This window comes from Sciurus vulgaris (assembly GCF_902686455.1).
Source record: "Sciurus vulgaris genome assembly, chromosome: 13".
NCBI lineage: Eukaryota > Metazoa > Chordata > Mammalia > Rodentia > Sciuridae > Sciurus > Sciurus vulgaris.
The window spans coordinates 59,897,048-59,916,971 of record NC_136474.1 but is presented as its reverse complement, the minus strand read 5'-3'; the positions used below and the strand labels follow the sequence as shown (position 1 = coordinate 59,916,971).

Genomic DNA, 19,924 nt, shown 5'->3' with positions numbered 1-19,924 from the left:
TCCATGTCCTCTATTCTGTACCATTGATCTACCTGTCTATTTTGGTACCAATACCATGCCGTTTTTGTTACTATTGCTTTGTAATAGAGTTGAAGATTTGGTATTGCGATAACCCCTGCTTCGCTCTTTCTACTGAGGATTGCTTTAGCTATTCTGGGTTTCTTATTCTTCCAGATGAATTTCATAATTGCTTTCTCTATTTCTGTAAGGTACATCGTTGGGATTTTAATTGAAATTGCATTGAATCTGTATAGCACTTTTGGTAGTATGGCCATTTTGACAATATTAATTCTGCCTATCCAAGAACATGGAAGATCTTTCCATCTTCTAAGGTGTTCTTTAATTTCTTTCTTTAGTGTTCTGTAGTTCTCATTGTAGAGGTCTTTCACCTCTTTTGTGAGATTGATTCCCAAGTATTTTATTTTTCTCAATGCTATTGTGAATGGGGTAGTTTTCCTAATTTCTCTTTGTGAAGATTCATCACTTATGTATAAAAAAAAAAAAATGCATTGGATTTATGAGCATTGATCTTGTAACTTGCTACTTTACTGAATTCACTTATGAGTTCTAAGAGTTTTCTGGTGGAATTTCCAGGTTCCTCTAAAGATATAATCATGTCATCAGTGAACAGGGATAGTTTGAGTTCCTCTTTTCTAATTCGTATCCCTTTAATTTCTTTGGTTTGTCTAATTGCTCTGGCTAGAGTCTCAGGAACCATATTGAATAGAAGTGGTGAAAGAGGGCATCCCTGTCTTGTTCCAGTTTTTAGGGGGAATGCTTTCAGTTTTTCACCATTTAGAATGATATTGGCCATGGGCTTAGCATAGATGACCTTTACAATGTTAAGGAATGTTCCCACTACCCCAATTTTCTCTAGTATTTTGAGCATGAAGGGATGCTGTATTTTATCAAATGCTTTTTCTGCATCTATTGAAATAATCATGTGATTCTTAACTTTAAGTCTGTTGATATGGTGAATGACATTTATTGATTTCCGGATGTTGAACCAACCTTGCATCCCTGGGATAAAACCCACTTGATCATGGTGCACTATCTTTTTAATATATTTTTGTATGCGATTTGCTAAAATTTTTTTGAGAATTTTTGCGTCAATATTCATTAAGGATATTGATCTGAAATTTTCTTTCCTTGATGTGTCTCTGTCTGGTTTAGGTATCAGGGTGATATTGGCTTCATAGAATGAGTTTGGGAGGGTTCCCTCCTCTTCTATTTTATGGAATACTTTGAGAAGTATTGGAATGAGCTCTTCTTTAAAGGTTTTGTAGAACTTGGCTGAGAACCCATCTGGTCCCGGACTTTTCTTTGTTGGTAGGCTTTTGATGACCTCTTCTATTTCATTGCTTGAAATTGATTTATTTAAGTTGTGTATGTCCTCCTCGTTCAGTTTAGGTAATTCATATGTCTCTAGAAACTTGTTGATGTCTGCGAGGTTTTCTGTTTTGTTGGAGTATAGATTTTCAAAATAGCTTCTAATTATGTTTTGTATTTCACTCGTGTCTGTTGTGATATTTCCTTGTTCATTACAAATTTTAGTAATTTGAGTTTTCTCCCTCTTTCTCTTTGTTAGTGTGGCTAAGGGTTTATCAATTTTGTTTATTTTTTCAAAGAACCAACTATTTATTTTGTTAATTTTTCCGATTGTTTCTTTTGTTTCAATTTCATTGATTTCGGCTCTGATTTTAAATATTTCCTGTCTTCTACTACTTTTGGTGTTGGTCTGCTCTTCTTTTTTCTAGGGCTTTGAGCTGTAGTTTTAAGTAGTTTATTTGTTGATTTCTACTTCTTTTGTTGAATGCGCCCCATGAAATAAATCTTCCTCTAAGTACTGCTTTCATAGTGTCCTAGAGATTTTGATATGATGTGTCTTTGTTCCCGTTTACTTCTAAAAATTTTTTAATTTCCCTCCTGATGTCTTCTGTTATCCGTTCATCATATAATAGTGTATTATTTAATCTCCAAGTATTGGAGAAGTTTCTGTTTTTTATTCTGTCATTTATTTCTAATTTCAATCCATTATGATCTGATAGAGTACAAGGTAGTATCTCTATCTTCTTGTATTTGCTAACATTAGCTTTGTGGCATAAAACATGGTCTATTTTAGAGAAGGATCCATGTGCTGCTGAGAAGAAAGTGTATTCGTTCTTTGTTGGATGGTATATTCTATATAAGTCAGTTGAGTCTAAATTGTTGATTGTGTTATTGAGATCTATGGTTTCTTTATTCAATTTTTGTTTGGACGATCTATCCAGCGGTGAGAGAGGTATGTTATAATCGCCTAGTATTATTGTGTTGTGGTCTATTTGATTTCTGGAATTGAGAAGGATTTGTTTGACGTACATGGATGAGCCAATGTTCGGGGCATAGATATTTATGATTGTTATGTCTTGCTGATTTATGCTTCTCTTAAGCAGTATGTAATGTCCTTCTTTATCCCTTCTGACTAGTTTTGGCTTGAAGTCCACTTTATCTGAAATGAGGATGGATACTCCGGCTTTTTTGCTGTGTCTGTGTGCATGGTATGTTTTTTCCCATCCTTTCACCTTTAGTCTATGGGTATCTCTTTCTATGAGATGAGTCTCTTGCAGGCAGCATATTGTTGGATTTTTCTTTTTAATCCAATCTGCCAGTCTATGTCTTATGATTGATGAGTTCAGGCCATTAACATTCAGGGTTATTATTGTGATATGATTTGTATTCCCAGTCATTTGACTCATTTTTGTTTTTTTGACATGATTTGGTTTCTCCTTTATTTGGCTATTCCTTTAGGCTAGCTCCTGTCATTGCTGATTTGCATCGTTGTTTTTCATCTCTTCCTCATGGAATATTTTGCTGAGAATGTTCTGTAATGTGGCTTTCTTTTTGTAAATTCCTTTAGCTTTTGTGTATCATGGAAGGATCTTATTTCATCATCAAATCTGAAAGTAAGTTTTTCTGGGTATAAGATTCTTGGTTGGCATCCGTTTTCTTTCAGGGTTTGGTAAATGTTGTTCCAGGCCCTTCTAGCTTTTAGGGTCTGGACTGAAAAATCTGCTGATATTCTTATTGGTTTCCCCCTGAATGTAATTTGATTCTTTTCTCTCGCGGCCTTTAAAAGTCTGTGTTTATTTTGTATGTTAGGTATTTTCATAATCATGTGCCTTGGTGTGGGTCTGTTGTAATTTTGTATATTTGGAGTCCTATAAGCCTCTTGTACTTGGTTTTCCATTTCATTCTTCAGATTTGGGAAATTTTCTGATATTATTTCATTGAATAGATTGTTCATTCCTTTGGTTTGTTTCTCTAAGCCTTCCTCAATCCCAACAATTCTTAAATTTGGCCTTTTCATGATATCCCATAATTCTTGTAGATTCCGTTCATGATTTCTTACCATCTTTTCTGTTTGGTCAACTTTGTTTTCAAGGTTAAATATTTTGTCTTCAATATCTGAAGTTCTGTCTTCCAGGTGTTCTATCCTATTGGTTATGCTTTCTATGGAGTTTTTAACTTGGTTTATTGTTTCCTTCATTTCAAGGATTTCCGTTTGGTATTTTTTCGGTATCTCTAACTCTTTATTGAAATGATCTCTTGCTTCCCATATTTGCTCTTCTGTTGATTGTTGTGATCATTTAATGCCTGCATTTGCTCTTTCATGTCCTCCTTCAATGCCTGCATTTGCTCTTTCATCTCCTCGTTTGCTTCCCTGATTGTTTTAATTATGTACATTCTGAACTCCCTCTCTGACATTTCTTCTGTTGTGCTGTCACTGAGTATTATTGATATAGTACCTAGGTTTGTTTGGGACATTTTCTTCCCTTGTTTTCTCATATTGGTCAGATGTCAATGGGACTCTATGATATTGCGGATTTCCTCTATTTGCTTATAGTGTCCCTGTAGATTTCCAGTGTATCACCTCCCAGCCTTCAGTAGCCTGAAGTCTTGGAGTACTTCGATAATGCAGTACTTCCGAAGAAAGCTATCCCTACCCCGCTACTGGTTCCAGGGCTTGGAGCTGTCTCTGTGTGGAAAGGCTCTCACTGGGGGGCCTGCTCCGAGAAGCTGGCCGTGTGGGAGGAGCCCACCACCGGAGTGCCCAGGGCTGCCTGGAAAAGACTCTAGCTGCACTGCCCTACTCTAATAAACTGCCCGAATCTGGGCCTGCCGCCCGGGCCGAGCTTCACCGGGTTGGGGAGACTCACCCCGTGGTTCTATTTTAGTCCGAGTTTCTCAATGCCTCCCCTTCTTGAATCCTGAGTTCTGGAGCGACTGGAGATGCAGTCACCCTCTAGTCCACCATCTTGGATAGCTCCGTGGAAAAAGCCTGGGGGCTGGAGGGGGGCAGGGCTTCCTGGAGAGGTCTCTGGCTGCCCTGCTCTGGTCCCAGAGGCTGCTTGCGGGTCAGAGGTCTCCGCTGGCTTGGGGACTCGTGGCTGGCTCTGTGTAGAAAGGCTCTCACTGGGTGGTCTGCTCTGAGAAGCTAACCTGGAAAGGCACTTCCCGCCGGAGGGAGCCAGGCTGCTTGGGCAAGTCCCTGGCTACCCTGACCTGGTCTCTGAAGCAGCGTGTGGGCCGGAGTTCGCAGCACGCTGGATCAGGGACTTGGAACTAGTTGTGTGCAGAAAGGCTCTCACTGGGGGGCCTGCTCCAAGTAGCTGGAGTATCTGGCCCTGTGGGAGGAGTCCACCTCCGAAGTGCTCAGGGCTGCCTGGGGAAGACTCTAGCTGCCCTGCCCTACTCTAATAAGCCGCCAGAATCTGGGCCTGCTGCCCAGGCTGAGCTTCACCAGTTGGGGGAGACTCACCCTGTGGCTCTATTTTAGTCCGGGTCTCTCCATGCCTCCCCTTCTTGAATCCTGGGTTCTGGAGCGACTGCAGATGCAGTCACCCTCTAGTCCGCCATCTTGGATCCTCCCATTATGGTTTTAATGTGAAATTCCTGAAAGTTTTTGAGGAACACAGTGAATACAAATTAGATGGGCAGACCAGTATGTCTGGTTTTTTGTCTAATTGGTTATTGTTATATATGAACTTTTCACTTAAGAATTTTTGTGTTGAGTCTTGATCAAAATATTTTTCAGAATCACTTTAAATTAGTCCAATAACTATCAATATGTGATTCTAATAATTTGATATATCCAGGCACATTAGTGCTTAGAACCATATCCAGCAGTATTGGGAGATAAATGTAGAGCCTATGTGTTTAGGTATTTGAATGAATAAATGTTCAGTTGAACAAGATTGTTCCTTACACACCTAGGCAAATTAATTATTTCCTCTGTACAGGTACAGTGGTGTACACTGCTCACCTTTTTTGTATGCATGGAATGATTAAAAACAACCCACATAAATAAAATCACAAATCATGGGCATTTCAGTTTCTTAATATGTCTAGAAAAATATCAAAACCTTGGCTGTGTACCAGTTATCATTTCAATGATAACTCTGTGACAATATTGTGAGCTTTTATTTGTTTAAGTCCTACATTCCTTTCTTTTCTTTTTCTTTCTTTCTCTCTCTCTCTCTCTCTTTTTTTTTTTTTTTTTTTTTGGTAATGAGAATTGAACCCAGGGATATTTAACCACTGAGCCACATCCTCAGCTCTTTTTATTTTTTAATTTAGAGACAGGGTCTTGCTACATTGCTTCGGGCCTTGATAAGTTGCTGAGGCTGGCTTTGAATTTGCAATACTCCTGCCTCAACCTTCCAAACCTTGGGAGGCCCCTAAATTCCTTTCTTGAAATGTATGCAAAGATGCACAATATGTAACAGAGATAAAAGGAAAATGATCCTTCAGCTGGAAATGTTACCCAAGGTGTTGATTTTATTCCTTCAGATAGTGTTCTTTCTAGACTATGATATACCATGACTCATGAATCAGAACATATAAGTCCTTTAATAGCATTTTGATTGATAGACTCTTTTCAATTCTATTTTTAATTTTTTTAAATATAAAATTTTCTATAACTGCATTATCCTGTTATACACCCTGTAGATGGTTTGTGATGGAAATTTTCTCAAAGAAAGATAAGCAGATTTCACTAGGAGAATATCTATAATTTATTCTATATCCATAAAGATTGGGGTTTCACCAGACAAAATATCAGAAGTTTGACCCCCCAGGGCAAATTCTCTCATAAGTCTACTGTGTGATATTTGACAAAAGCTATGATTATTATGTTTTTATTCCAGTAAAATGAAAGTATATTGTTATTATCTGTGTTCACATTTAAAACAAAGGTAGAGTGATGTAAAAAAAATTAATGCAATGATTTATATGTTCAATTTTTTTTTGTTTTAAAGCTCAGTATCTGAAAAGGAATACACTCTACCAAAGCATCAAGTGACTTTTTCAAGTAAACAATACTCATTTTTTTAATGTATTTTTGGTACTGGAGATTGAATTTAGGACACTTTATCATTGAAATAAATCCCCAGTCCTTTTATTTTTTGAGACAGAGTCTTGCTTGAGGACATAGCTAAGTTGCTTAGACTGGCCTCAAACTTGCCATTCCCCTACGGCAACCTCCTGGGTTACTTGAATCGCAGGTGTGAACCACTGTGTCTGACTTAAAGGCATGCTATTTAGAAACACTGATCCCACCCCACCACCTCCTGCAATAGTGCAGGGAGGTCAAAATGGTGTGATTTTGTTTGCTAAATATTTCGGTTAGCTTAGTTTTGTTTGGTTGCTTTATAAAGCAATTAATACTGCTTATAAGTCACCAATGTCATGCCTTTATTTCAGCTCCTACATTAGTTTCAAATATGGGACCCAGATTGGCTTCTCTGCTGGTGAATTTCTCTTAACAATAAGAAATCTTGTTCCTTTAGAAAGAACTATTTACATTCTTCTCATACTTTCCATGGAAAGTGGAAATCCTGTGTATTTAGTTTCCTGTCTATTATATTATTACATTGTCACTAAGACATCATTTTAGCCCTCAGTTCTGCCTGTTCTGGAACAGGACAGATGGCCTGTTAATTTTTTCCAGGTGGAGCTCTGAAATGTTGCGGTTGGTCTGGCAAGTTTCTGGTGGAACTTTGTAACCTGAGACAAGGCACAGAGTGCTTGGCTGCCCCTTCTATTCAGAAGGATCACCTCAAACTGGATGGTTCCTTTTATACTTAAAGAATCTCACACCAGGAAATGTTATAAACATTTTAGAATAACTATAATAATTAGCCTATGCTGTGAGGCTAATATATTAACTCTTTATGTATGAAACAGTCTCTATTTTTTTAAATAATTATTACCAGGAGTTGTTGTAAAACCTAGGTGTTCAAGGCATAGTCTCTGAACCAGGTTATCAGATGTGAGTTCTGTCTTACACTTAATTGACAAAATGCATAAAGCCTTTTGAAGCTCAGTTTCCTCATCTGTTAAATACAGATCCATAATCATGGCAATTCAGGCAGGGCAGTGTTGTAAAGATTAAATGGTAAAATCCATAAACACTCAAGTAATGAAAAACTTAACTACACATAAATCATTTAGTATTTTCTTCTGTCAAACACAGCCAAATCAAGAACGAGTGTTGTATAGTTAATGAGAATCCTAATTTTGAGACTGGTTGACTCTCTTATCATTTAAGGAACTGGAGAATGGCATATTTATGTACAAGATGATGAAAGTTAGCAGGACTTTCTATTGAATATAGTCAGAAATATAACAGTTGAAATTAGAGATGGATGTTTGGGGCTGAGAAAGGAAGGCATGAGACAAATTTCCCTGTTTTACCATTTCTTCTTTGTTACGGATTTTTCTCTCAATCTGCAATGCTTTTCAACTTGAGTTAAGGAGATAAAATTGCATAATATAATTATGAGACACAGTCTGAGAAAAAATATAGCAGTACAACTACTTGTTATTAAATGGTTTTGACAATTGATTATTTTTTCAATTTTCTAAAAGTTTGTATCACTTTATGTAGTCAGATTCAAGTTGGAATTGTAACTTTCACACTAAAAAAAGCAAATGTAAGAAAATTTTAGGTGTAAGTAGTTGAATTTACAAAATGAATTTTGCAAATTAGCTTATCTATGATTTATCCATGGTTGATTATCTCTGGTCGATTTTTCTTACTTCTTTTGGATACTTGACATTTTTACCTTAATTGTGCTGTATTGAGGGGAAGCTGAGTGGCACTTGTGATCTGCCAGGATTTGGCTTTATAGTTTAGTGCTTTTTGAAGTACTGTTTCTTATTTTTCGGGAAGGCAAGCTCTTGATTGTTGAGAAAGAATACTCATCTTCCTTTCAATTATAGTATTTGTTTGTGGACTTTTTAAGGAATATATTCCCAATGATTTGCTTGCATTTACATTTTGAGAATATTTCTTCACTTTTAAAAAGATATTCCAAGAACCTCAAGCACTGAGTCGGTACCAGATTTAAATTGAAAATTGAGAGATTGTTAAATATCTCTAAGTATACTAAATAATACTTGTTATTATTTTCTTTGATGAGAGAAATGCCTTTTTTTTTAAAAGTTAATATTTACAAAATTGTCAAAACAGGAGTATTGATTTCTAACTTGATTCTAGATCATAGTTCTGAAAAGAACATTTTGTATAAACCGAAGGAGAGCTTGCTCCAAAAATCAGTGTGAGCTATCAATGTGTAAATCAATGTGAAATAAATGAGACAGTGGCCTGAGTGCATTTCCAAGTGTGTCATTTTCTGTGGAAGGGATGATTCGCTGCAGTTATAAATACAAAAGTTCTCTTTGAGTGTACCTTTCATTCTCACTTAAAATATTTTTCAAAGCTATAATGAAGAGATGCTCATTATATAGAATCCAAAATTTACTGCTTCCCCTTGGGGCTAAATTTTAAAATATATATGTGAAATTGGATAAAATTTTGATATTGCTAGCAGTAAGTTTAAGAAACAATGTTGGCAATCTTTAACAATAAGGAAAAAGTCACTAGAATATCTGTATACTGTGATTATTTTTTCTAAAAGAAATGCAAAATATATATATATATATACACATCCATCCAAATGTGGTGGATTCTTTTATTCTTCTCCTGGCATTATTGACTCTTATGAAGAGAGGCCTAATCAAAAGTTGGATAGATATTTCTTGAAATGATGCATGGTATGCAGTGCATGCTTTCACTGTGCTTCCTGCCATTATGGAATAATGCGTCTTATTTGGAAATACAATGATCATTTCTGTTAAATCATGCTCAGTCGTCATATATAGTAACACCTATATTTTGTGAATCATTTCAGATTTCAGAGAGCTATGCCTTCCTACCAAGAGAAGCGGTGACACGATTTCTAATGAGCTGCTCAGAGTGCCAGAAAAGAATGCATTTAAACCCAGATGGAACAGATCATAAAGGTAGCCGCAGTGTCAAATAGTGAGATTTAAAGTAATTTTATTCATAATGGCAATTTATATCTCACAATTTTATAAAAACGAGGTAGACTGAAACAGTTCAACAAGTCAGATCATCTCATTTATTCAAGTAGGAGGCAGTGAATTTTGAATATCCACTTAGAAAGTAATTCAGTGCCCATTCTTAGACGACAGTTTCAACTGTGGAAAATAATCCACAGTTTTCTCTATAGTAATGTTTTAATTTTCATTGATCATATTATTGCATGGTATTTTAGATATATTCAGTAAGGAAATTGATTCTATCAAAGTCCTTTTAAATCTATCAATTCCTTATTTTGAGAAATCATGAATAACATGGACTTCCTTCAATGAAAACTTTTACATAAAATTATGATTTTATCTTTGATTAAAGATTATCTACATTATTTTCTTAAATATGAATTATCTCACTAATTAAATTAATCTCAGAAATACATTTAAGCTAGTTTTTTCCCATGTGTAGGAAGATAAGTAACCTAGCCAAAAAAAAAAAAGAAAAAAAAAAAAAAAAAAAAGAAAAAAAGAAAAAAAAAAAGAAAAAAAAAAAAAAAAAAAAAAGAAAAAAACAAATTTCCTTTGGCACTCAGAAGTACACATAGGAAGTAATCATAATAACAAAGCAAAAAATGCAAATAATTATGTTTTATCACTATATTAACTTTATTCATTGTTACTCAGGACACTTAAAAGCTCCCCTGTAGTGAAAAATAGTTGATTTATCCATATTGTTAATTTGGGTCAGTACACCTTTGTGAAACCTTACCACTTATTTTTCTGCAATCCAACTACACAGCTACTAATGCTTTTAAACCCTGGATATTTAGAAGCCTATTTTAATTTGGACAAATTGGATCTTTCTGAAGTTACAGGTAGAATATACTGTCACTTTCATTACCCATTAAAAATGTTTTGTTGCAGATAATGGAAAGCCTCCCACTTTGGTGACCAGCATGATTGACTACAACATGCCAATTACCATGGCCTATATGAAGCATATGAAATTGCAGCTGCTAAACTCACAGCAAGATGAGGTAAAATGAAAAATCTGTGTTTGTATCACTTACAAATTGGAATGAAGTTTGATAACCATGACTATAGCATTAAGCATGATGGCATTTTGCAGGCAGTAATTTATTTATTTTTTAATGAAAGAAATATTACCAGGATTGCACAGATGGGAAAACTGGGCAGAGACACCAAGTCCTGGATACACAGTTCCTGGCTTTACACACCTACCTTAGGGTTATGTGAGAATTTGTTCATTCCTACAAAAGATTCATTTTCCTTACATGGTTGAGCTAATCTTTGTAAAGTGCTAGAAAGATCAGGGAAAAAATTTCAAAGTATCCTTAATAAGTAAGCATCTTAGGAAATTTAAGTGCTAAGGCTATTTCGTCTGTCAATCAAAAGAGTCAATTTAATAGGTATTTCAAGTATAATTATTTCTCCACCATTCATATCTTCTATATATTTTAAGTTATTTTTATATTAGCCACTATTTGATATATCTTTTGTTCTCTGCATTTACTAAAGAAATTTTGCGGTAATATTTCTTAATTGGAGGTATTTTGATGCTTCAACTTATTCTATTTAATTTATATAGTGAGAATCTAGAAATATACTGGCATGTATTGAACACTAAATGCATATTTCTGAGTATTTTTTTGGATTTTAGTCAATCACCATTGTGGTTGATGAATCTTAAAGACAAGGATTAAAGTTATCTATGGACTCTGTTTATGTTCCAAAAAGTATTAAAACAGTTAATATACAACAGGGTCACTTAGTAAATCTGTGTTAACTAGTTAGTAGCCATTAATTAGTAGAAACATTTAGGTTATCTACATTAGGAACAGATTCTCAAACTAATAGATTTTCTCCTTCATATTTCTCTGACATAGGTAGTATGTTCAAATATGTTTTTTAAATATGGTTTTGTTTGGTAAAGTACCATTAAATATTTTTTAATTACTTTGTTGAGACAACTTTACTCATAAAACTCAAATCAATCATTTTAATCTGCATTTGACCAAGTATAATTTCAAATTGGATTTGTAAAATTGTTTGACTTCAATAGACTTTATTCAATGCATGCTCTCTAAGAATATTTCTATTAGTAAAGTGGCAGTATCAGATTACATATTACCAGATGGCTAACTACAAAAGATTGAATAAATAGCAATGAAATCATTAGGCAAAAGACATAATGATAATTAAGAAAATATTAGTGTCTATCCATTCTTGAGAATGAAAAAAATCATCCCTGTGATTTATTACATAACTGGAAAAAAATTTAATGCCTCATAAACTAGTTAGAACTGTCAAATTATTTGTAGGAAGATCAGTTAGATGTTGCTATGTTTACCTCTAGGCCAAAAAGTAAAATTAACTTTAAGCCAACAACACAGCCTACATTTGTTGAGTCCTCTGGCTTTTAAAAAATCATAAGTATTTTACATCAAGGCAGTAGGTCCTTTTAAATTTATAACTGGCTTAGGAAAATAATTCTTATTCTTTCATTTTTATGGATCCTTATTCTTTCATTTTAAATCCGCATCCACACTTTCTTAAAATATTCAGAAAAATCACTAGTTATATTATTAACAAAATTTTAGAAGATTATGATTATTAAGATAACAAGGAGGTTGAGTAAGGTAAGTCACACTAAAATGGAATTCAAATGAGATATAGCTTGTGATAAATTATATTTAAATTTGAATAAGCCTTAATCCAATAAATTCACTCAATAAATATTTATTGAGTACTTTCTGCATATCTGGTGCTCCTGGCGATAAGCAGTGAATAAATTTACAAAATCCTGCCTTTATGAAGCATGTCAGACAATAAATAATAAAAATATGCATACACAAAAATATTAAATGCTATTAAGGGAAATAGGAAAACCAAGCATGAAAATCCCTTTAGATTTAGGGGTTACAAAATGTAGCTCAGTGGTGGGGCATGCATGAGGCCCTAGGTTCCATCAGCATCACCTCAAAAATAAGTAAATACCTGCACTGGGAAGGTCTCATTGGAGTAGAATTGAAGGAAATTAGGTATGTGTATATCCGAGGAGTATAACGAAAGATTCCAGAGGCAGATGTGTGTTTGGTAGCTGTAGGAACAGTAAGATAGTCAACATGGCGGTAGCAGAATGAACAAGGAAGAGAATAATGATAAAAAATTTCAGAGATGGTTAAAATCCAGGTCCTGTGGGGTTTTATATTTTAAGACAGCTTGGATTTTACTTTGGGAATCATGAGGAGCCACTGAAGGGTTCTAAGAGGAGTCATGTGATTTGATCAATATTTTAACAAAATCAACAGGGGTGCTCTGTCTGGAATAGATTGAACAGAAGAAAAGGAGATGCAAGGACACCAGCAGAAAGTTATTGTGGAAATTCATGTGGTCTAGAGTGAACACAACCCTTCCCTTTTCTGTATCAGAATTTGGACTTTGGGAAACTTTCTAGTGTTATTCCCCTGTAAACCTGATACAATTGAAATGGCAACCCTGTTACTTGAAGACATTTACAATGGCAAAAATGATCCCAGTTGATAAACTGTGTAATCAAACTTGACACTGGTAAAAATCTTTAGGTTTCTTTGAGTTAGATGATTCCTATAATTGACATGTGCCTCACAGAACCCTAGAAGCAATGATGATAGAGTATATAAGATACTTTTGTCTGTTTTGGAGCATGGGGTTTCTTTGCCATGTTCTCAACCTACTCAAAATGATTACTACTTTTTCACACCTGAGCTATCACAGGGGCAGCTAATGAAGACATGTTAACCATATCTTCTGCTGCATTCCCACTGCAAGGATTCCCATGGAAGAAAAATGCCTGCTTCTGATGAGTTCCTTCCCTTAGTACATCCTTTTAGATGAATCTGATGCCCAGGGTGGCCAGTGGTGGTTTTGTGAGTATACATTTAGTTGAATCTAACAAGAGATCCTGATGAATGTCTTGAACATTGGAAAGAAGACAATAGAGTCTTAGATAGAGGGCTGGTACTTAAGGAAGTGAGAGGAGGTCAGATTATGAATATATTTTAAGATTTGCTGACAGATTGGAGTATAGAGGCAAGTCAAGACATAATGATGACGTCAGAGTTTTTAATCTAAGTAAGTTGCCATTAATTATAGGAAAGAATGTAGGTAGGATGGATTTGATATATGATATTAGAGTTCAATTGTGAACTTTTTATTTGAAATTCAAGTAGATTTAGACATTTATTAAAGATTCAGGTGGGTTTGTTCAGACAGTTGACCTGTGGAATTAGGAACAAAGTGACTCAGTTGAATGTGACACCAGGCATCTCTGGCATATAGTATACAAAGCCACACACTCAGAGGTCTTATTTAGGTAATGAGTATAAATTTAGAAACAAAGGCCAGTGACTCTGTCTTGAGAAATTCCAATGTATGACACCTGAGAGATGCAGAGGGAACCAACAGAGAACTAAGAAAGAGCAACCAATGTATTGACAGAGCAATCAGGAGAGTTTGTGAACTATAAGAAAAATGAAGAAAATATTTTGAGGAATCTAGAGTAATCTATTGTGTCAAATCAGCTGGTAAGTCAATTTAAAAGAAGACAAAAAAATTGAATCTGTGTGTAGCCTAATGTTCCTCACAAGAGTAGTTATTATAGAATGGTAGGGATGTAAGCCTGAATAGAGTGGATATAAGAGAGAACTGGAGGCAGGTAGGTCATTAGAAGAATTTTGTTATGGAGGAGAGCAGAAAAAGCGGGTAGTAGCTGTAGGTGGAAACTGAACATGAATTGGTTATTATATGTAATTTTCTTATACCAAACAAATAATAACATATTTGCATATTGACAAGAATTTTGTAGCAAAAGGAAGCAATGATTCAGGGAAAGGAAGGAGTCTTGATGAAGACATGTTATTGGAATTAGTAGAGATTTTTGTTCCTTCGAAATTGTAAGAGTGGGCTTTAGAATGGAGCACAGACAGGAGGGATCAGATAATGGGCAAGTTCTTCCATTTGCTCCTAATTCCTAGATGAAATACAAAGCAAAAGTGAGGATGTTTGAGAAAGTTTTGGAAGTCTAAGCAGAGAATAAAGGGTGGAAATTAGAAATGTAGACTGTGGGAAGTAAATGGACCAGGCAAATGGCCTTCTTTTGGGTTTCCTGCAAATTTCAGGCAAAATCATTTGGATATCTGTTGATGTTTGTGGATAAATATCATGTTTATGGATATAAGAATAAGGGGAAATTGGAATTAATTACGTTTAGGGTCTTGTGAAAAGAGAAAGTGGCACACAAGGGTGAGATTAAAATGACAAAACATTGAATTTTAGCCATGTTGAGCAGATAGAGGTGAGGAGGGAGATGAGAGGTCAGTGAAAGGCCTGTAGGATTAATGGGTTATAAATATCAGTGGAGTAGAAATTTAGGTGAGATTGGGATCCTAGAAGGGGGGATACGGAAAATTTGAGATGCTGTGCAGAGAATAGACTACTTGAAATCAAGGTTATGGAAGATTTGCAGTCAGTTGACAGAATGGCCAGGGTATGATTATGTGGGCAATCAGACTGGAAAAGGTGGAGGAGAAGATCTTTGGGGGAATGCTTCTGAATGTGACAAGTCAGGATGTTTCCAGCGATATTGGGATCCCCACAGATTAGACACAAGTTGTACTGAAGTGAGTCAAAAAGAACCTAGACAAACTCAGAGAAAAGAGGAGGACTAATCTGGGGACAAGCAAATGATCGCAACAAAGGGTAGTTTTCTTAAGTGTAAATTTTGTTAAGTATTTTATTAATGGATCCATATTTTAAAAAAATTCTTGTAGAGTGATAGCAGGAACTCTGCTTTATGTTCCAGAAGCTTTATCTGTATCAAATAATTTAATTTTTATAACAACTGACACGTTACTCCATTGCCATTTTGTAAAAAGGAAACCAAGACCTTGAGCTAATAAAATTTACCATAATGATAAAACTAGTTCAGAGAAGACCAGAGATTTGAACCTAAATTTACCTGACTTTGGAAACCAACATCTGCCTCATCTATAGCACATAGATTTTAAATTATTACTAGGTATTCAGTGTTGTGAATCAATTAATGTAAATAGAATGATAATGGTGGATCATAAAGGTGAAAAAGTAGATGGTTTTCAGCTATCAATTGTTGCCTTGTAACATCCCCAAAACTTAGTGGTTTAATGCAGCAATAAATGATCAATTTTTTTTTTTTTTTTTATTCTATGGGTTAAGAATTCTGAATGGTTTCACTCAGGGATTTCTTTTGTTACCCATGTCATAAATGAAGACCATTTACTCAGTTATACTCAGTTAGCAGCTGAACTATAAACTACATGGTCCAAGAAAGCTTCATTTAAATATCTGGTTCCTAAATGCTCCTCACAATAATCTGTCTCTATTTATCCAGCTAGTTTGGGCTTCCTCACAGTATCCTGACCTCAGGTTAGTCAGATTTCTTACATGGCAGCTAACTTCCAAGAGACAAGAAGCAGAAACTCCCTGGTCTTCAGGGTCTCTCATAGCATCACTTTTGACACATTCTTTTAGCTAAAAATAAAAAATAAAAATAACAAAGCCAGCTCACTTCGAAGGAGGGGGGAAATTGATACTGACTCTTGACTTGAGTAATGACATGCATGTACAGTGAGGGAAGGAGCTGATGAAGCTATCTTTGGAGACTAACTACTACAATGGTCATTAACCATGCAAAAAATAACTTCCCATGTTTGCCGAGATAAATTTTTAATCAATTAACTTATTTGGAGTTATCACACTGAGAAAAATTTTATGACAATATACTATTATACTATCCAGTTGATCTTATAAACTGTTGGCGAGAGTTTCAATTAAACTTTCTGGAGGAGAGTTTGACAATGATTGTTAAAACATTTTGAAATATATTTATATGCTTTGACTAGAAATTTATACAAAGACATGTCAACTCTCAAACCATTTATGTATTAGATTGTTTACTGTATTGCTAATAGTGAATGACTAAATGTACTTTCAAGATTTACCACTGAAGAATTGCCAAAATTGCACAGCTAAATATGGTAGTCTTTAACTACATGTGAATGTTTAAATTTGAGACTTAATCAAAATTAATAAAAACTAAGAGTCCAGTTTTTAAGTAACACTGACCACATTTCAGTATTTACTAGCCACATATGGCTAGTAGTTCCCTTATTGACTAGAAAATACTATAGAGTAGTTCCACCATTGCAGAATTTTTCGGGAATTGCATTGGGCAAATAAGCAGTATTAGAGACATACAGGAGCTTTTTTCAACTACACATTGTAGGAACTCACCCAAGATTCTAGTTCCAGGCCTAGAGTGTGAGATCTGGGGATTTGAATTTTTAACAAAACACACACACACACACACACACACACACACACACACAATAAAATTTGAAGTGGTGTATTTCATACCATTGCTAATAATATAGACTTTAATTTTACTTAAGCATAGGTAAATGAAAAAACAACTCCAGAAAGTTGAGATTGATGGAAATTACTTTCAAGAAATCTTACGAAAAATCCTAAATGATTAATTCAGTCACACACTATTTAGACAATGGCAACAAACTTTTGAGCAGAGAAATGGCATATTAGAAGTGGTAAAATTAATTTGCCTGTAGGTGTTAGGTAGGACAGGTGTGGGAGAAATTGGAAGTGGGTAGGATAATTAGGAATTGATTAGTATGTAATTCAGGAAAGGGGAAACAAAATTTTCAACCAATCAGGACAATAGCAATGGGAATCAGTGGTAATTTGGTAGAGATTCTTAAGAGGTAAAATCTGAAACTTGGAAACTGTAGTGAAACCTGGAGCTTATCAGATGTCTCCATTTCAAGCAATTCCTCAAAACAGACATAGAAGCATAATAATAAAAATTTTAAAGATGAGTAAGTACATTTTTAAAGGGAAAGAAAATTTTTATAGTAAAATATTTGTTCTGATTTTTCTTAAACTAAATTTTAAGGAGACAATTACTATGGTAGCTGACCATGGTTTTCTTAGAAACCTTCCATAGCTTCTTCCTACTATGATTAGCATTATTTCTATGTTGATAAAAAAACCAAAATCTGACATTTCACAAAACTTTTCTTTTATTAAAATATAATAATTTCATTGATGAATAATTGGAATGGAACTCACAGAATGAACTTAATCAGATTAAAGCTCTTCATAAAAATGTATAACAATTGATATTTAAATAAGGAGAGGGCTAGCGATATAGTTCAGTTGGTAGAGTGCTTGCCTTACATGCACAAGGCCTTGGGTTCAATTCCCAGCACCATCAAATAAATAAATAAATAAATAAATAAATAAATAAATAAATAAATAAATAAATAAATTATGACAAGTGAATTATATTTCATAGGTCATGATGGAGGGAAATATTTAAAATTTCCCAATTGTTAAGTTACTTCTGATAATAAATACATTAACATTGATGATTTTTTTAAAGAACAAAAGTATATAACAGTACATTTGATTACATAACACTTTAATCTTCTGTCCAAATTTCTTTAAAAGCATGCTGACAAGAGTGTCATTTAAGTGCTGATAAAATGTTTATTAATTATCCATATGCTGTAGAAGTTTGTACAACCATTTCACACACACAGGACACATACATTCTCACATACATATGCCTTTTACACTTACAAATACCATATCAACAGGTAATATGTGGTCACCTTTTTGTGGCATAGATAAGAAATACTTGTAAAAACTGCTAATGTGGAGCACAAAGCCAGTTAGAAACACATTTTCTGTTTTTTATTAGTGCATTACAATTATACATAAGAGTTTCATTATGTCATATTTTTGCATGCATGTAACATAATTTGATCAATCTTATTTTCCAAAATCTTCCCTTTCTCTCCTCTCCTCCCTCTTCTCTAATTTGCTTGCTGCACTCTAATGATCTCCCTTTTATTAATATTTTATTATTACTATTATTATTTTAATTAGTGCATGATAAACATATATGGTATTATTCACCTTTATTATGCTACTAAAATTTATTTTATAGTATTACACATGTTCATATATTATGTGTGCATCTTTTACTACTCTAAAATTTATTACATATTCTACATAGCAGTCTCATAAAACTATATTGTGCTTATTTTGTGTCTGACATAGTTCTATTTTAAATATATCAATCCTCATATAACCCTATATGTTTGGTACTACAATTTTTCCCATTGTATGGGTGGACAAACAGAAACAGAAAGGTAACTAACTTGGTTAAGATAAAACATCTAATATGTGGCAGAGCATGGATTTAAACCCAGGAAGTCTGGTTTCTGAAATATCCTCTAAATTACTTTAGTAGCAATAGATACTATGTCTAGTGCATGTAAAGAATAACTGTGTGTATATATGTATGTACATGAATATGGTATCACTGATTACATTGAAGTCCACGTTAGATTCTCTTATTTTTCTCATATATATGCTTGTGTATGTATAAACATAATATATATTATATATGATGTATATGTATATATGTGTGCATGTGCGTGTGTGTGTGTGTGTGTGTGTGTGTGTGTGTGTGTGAATCAGATACTTTGGCTTTTCTTAGAATTGAGAAGAACAATGTACTCAGAGAGAGTTCATGTCACCAGAAGTCTGTGTGACAGATTACCCAGAGGTCTGCCAAGGTAGGATTTCCTTGCTGAATTAATGAACCGCTGGTGCTACTCAGTAAACCTAGACATAATCAGACCTTTGGTGAAGAATTGGCACCAAAATCATCTGGGCCTGACCTAAGGACCAGAAGACCAGTGTATTAGTCTACCAGAACTCTTCTGCCCCCTAACAATGGCAGCTTCTTTGCTGATACCAGTATGTTATTTTTTGAAACCAAGGTAACACTTCTTATTCAAATAAGCTGTATCCTCAAGTCTGGGTGACTTCATATATGGAGTCCCCGTTCTGATATATAGTAGTGGGGGAAGTTATTTATCTTCCTGTGCTTCGAGTTCTTCATAGATAGAATTGGGTGAATCATAGTTCCTGGCTTACAGGCTTTGTTGATGATTGAGTGAGCAGATATGAAGAACAGTGTCTGCACAAAAAATAGCACCACTCACACTGCAACTGCAGATTATTATATTAATGTTAAACTTTCAGTTCAGACATTTACAAATTAAAGTCTAACTTGGTGATTTTGAGGAAACATTTACATTTGACCAGGTTCTAAGCACTCCCTGCCTTTTTAAGCACATCATTTATCAAAAAAATTAATTCTCCAAGGAGTTTGCTTTTGGTGAAATGACTAAAGCAAAATATCCTAGATTTAGTTTAAGTTAGTATTTTATAGGTTTTGATAAATTTGTCATTTGGAAAAATGGCCTTTTGGTAATTAAACCATTTTGTGAACTGATTTTACTAAATGAATCTTGCACAATTTTACTTAGAACTCATGTTTTATGGTCATAGTGCAGTTTATATTCACTTATAAGGAAAAATAGATGATGAACCAAGATTGCCTTGCTTTATATCA

The 19,924-nt window shown here is 34.5% G+C and overlaps 1 protein-coding gene across 6 annotated transcripts in view; it reads left to right on the top strand.

Moving 5' to 3' along the window:
- Positions 1–19,924, top strand: part of NOL4 (nucleolar protein 4) — a 367,452-nt gene that overhangs the window by 85,599 nt on the left and 261,929 nt on the right. For all 6 annotated transcript variants that reach the window (XM_079109334.1, XM_079109333.1, XM_079109338.1 and 3 more), the window contains 2 exons: positions 9,234–9,345; positions 10,303–10,415. In XM_079109334.1, coding sequence (XP_078965460.1) covers positions 9,234–9,345; positions 10,303–10,415 — 225 coding nt within the window. The remainder of the gene's footprint in view (positions 1–9,233; positions 9,346–10,302; positions 10,416–19,924) is intronic.